This window comes from Octopus bimaculoides, chromosome 14 (genome assembly GCF_001194135.2).
Source record: "Octopus bimaculoides isolate UCB-OBI-ISO-001 chromosome 14, ASM119413v2, whole genome shotgun sequence".
Lineage (NCBI taxonomy): Eukaryota > Metazoa > Mollusca > Cephalopoda > Octopoda > Octopodidae > Octopus > Octopus bimaculoides.
In genome coordinates this window covers 14,326,597-14,327,804 of record NC_068994.1, presented here as the reverse complement: position 1 = coordinate 14,327,804, position 1,208 = coordinate 14,326,597, and the positions used below count along the sequence as shown (strand labels likewise).

At 34.0% G+C, this 1,208-nt stretch overlaps 1 protein-coding gene across 1 annotated transcript in view; it reads right to left on the bottom strand.

Annotated features, from left to right (window-relative positions):
• Nucleotides 1–1,168, bottom strand: part of LOC106875586 (RNA/RNP complex-1-interacting phosphatase) — a 10,936-nt gene extending 9,768 nt beyond the window's left edge. Inside the window, exons 1-2 of the mRNA XM_014923802.2 lie at nucleotides 1,062–1,168; nucleotides 261–336 (exon numbers count right to left, since the gene is read on the bottom strand). Of these exons, the coding sequence (XP_014779288.2) occupies nucleotides 261–336; nucleotides 1,062–1,081 (96 nt within the window). The 5' untranslated portion in view covers nucleotides 1,082–1,168. The remainder of the gene's footprint in view (nucleotides 1–260; nucleotides 337–1,061) is intronic.
• Between the last annotated feature and the right edge of the window lie 40 nt (nucleotides 1,169–1,208).

The window sequence follows — 1,208 nt, the reverse complement described above, 5'->3', positions numbered from 1 at the left end:
GAGATACGGTCATAGTTGCAATTTATCATTATTTACTCACCATAAATACATTCAAACATATGAATCTAGAGAAAACAATTAACTTTTATGATAAAAAAAAAAAAAAGTGGAATGTTTCCTACTCGACACGAGAGCTCGGACAAAGCCGAATAGCGTCAATACTTTTACTTTCAGTATGTGATCACAAATCGATAGAATACCAAAATAGTTTAAAAAAAAAAAAGAATAAAAAAGAAGGAAAGCATAAAATATATACTCACAGGCCTCAAGGGTGTCTTACAGGGAAGGAACCGAGTACCTTTAATAATTTTACCAAATTTTGAATAAATTTCCCATCTGAAAAGAGGTTTAGAAATCTGGATAAAAGTTTTCAGTTACTTTCATTTGCCGGTTTATAGTAGTGGCAAAAGATAATAAAGTTACTCAATACATGACTGTATGTGTATACGGGTGTAATTTAAATGGTAAAGCCTTACTGTATTTAATTTAACCTTTTCAATTGTGAATTCACAAGGTGAGTTTGACACGGGCTGCGCTAAGGAATCGTCATATATTGAGAGCAGGTTTCGATTTCTAGTAGCAGCACAACAGTGATTTCTTATAATCTTGTTAACGTTCTTAGGAAAGGCATAGTCGTTTCTTTCAGCCCTATCTATGAATCTGTCATACAGAAGACACTGATAACTAATAGGATTTTTAATAAAGCTACATTAACTGACCAAGCAAATTTCTTACGAAATTATTTCGAAATCGCCTAAGTTGAAGATAACTTTCTGAAAATAAAATAAACAATATCAATAATTCCATTGCAGAACAATCAACTAAAGCGACTAACAGTAAGGATAGGTTCTGTTTACGAAGTAAAAAAACTAGATGAAGGAACTGATATACCAAATGAACGGTTACGAACAACTTTTCAAGATCCACTTATCATACGGAAGAATGCGTTCTCTCTCTACTGTCTATCCTTTCAATAGTTTAGGTATTATATAGAGAAAGTCCTTTTCAATTTGTCCATAAGTATCTATATCTAATAATCAACGGTAATACATCGACCTTACCTATCTGGTACACGAGGCATCGTGGTGGATGATCTTTCAGCACAAGTAATACCAACGAGTCAATTGCACATGATGGATGATAGCGAAACGGAAGTAAACACGGTACACGCGCGTTAGCAACCGGTAATTGACATCTGTGTAGGTGGG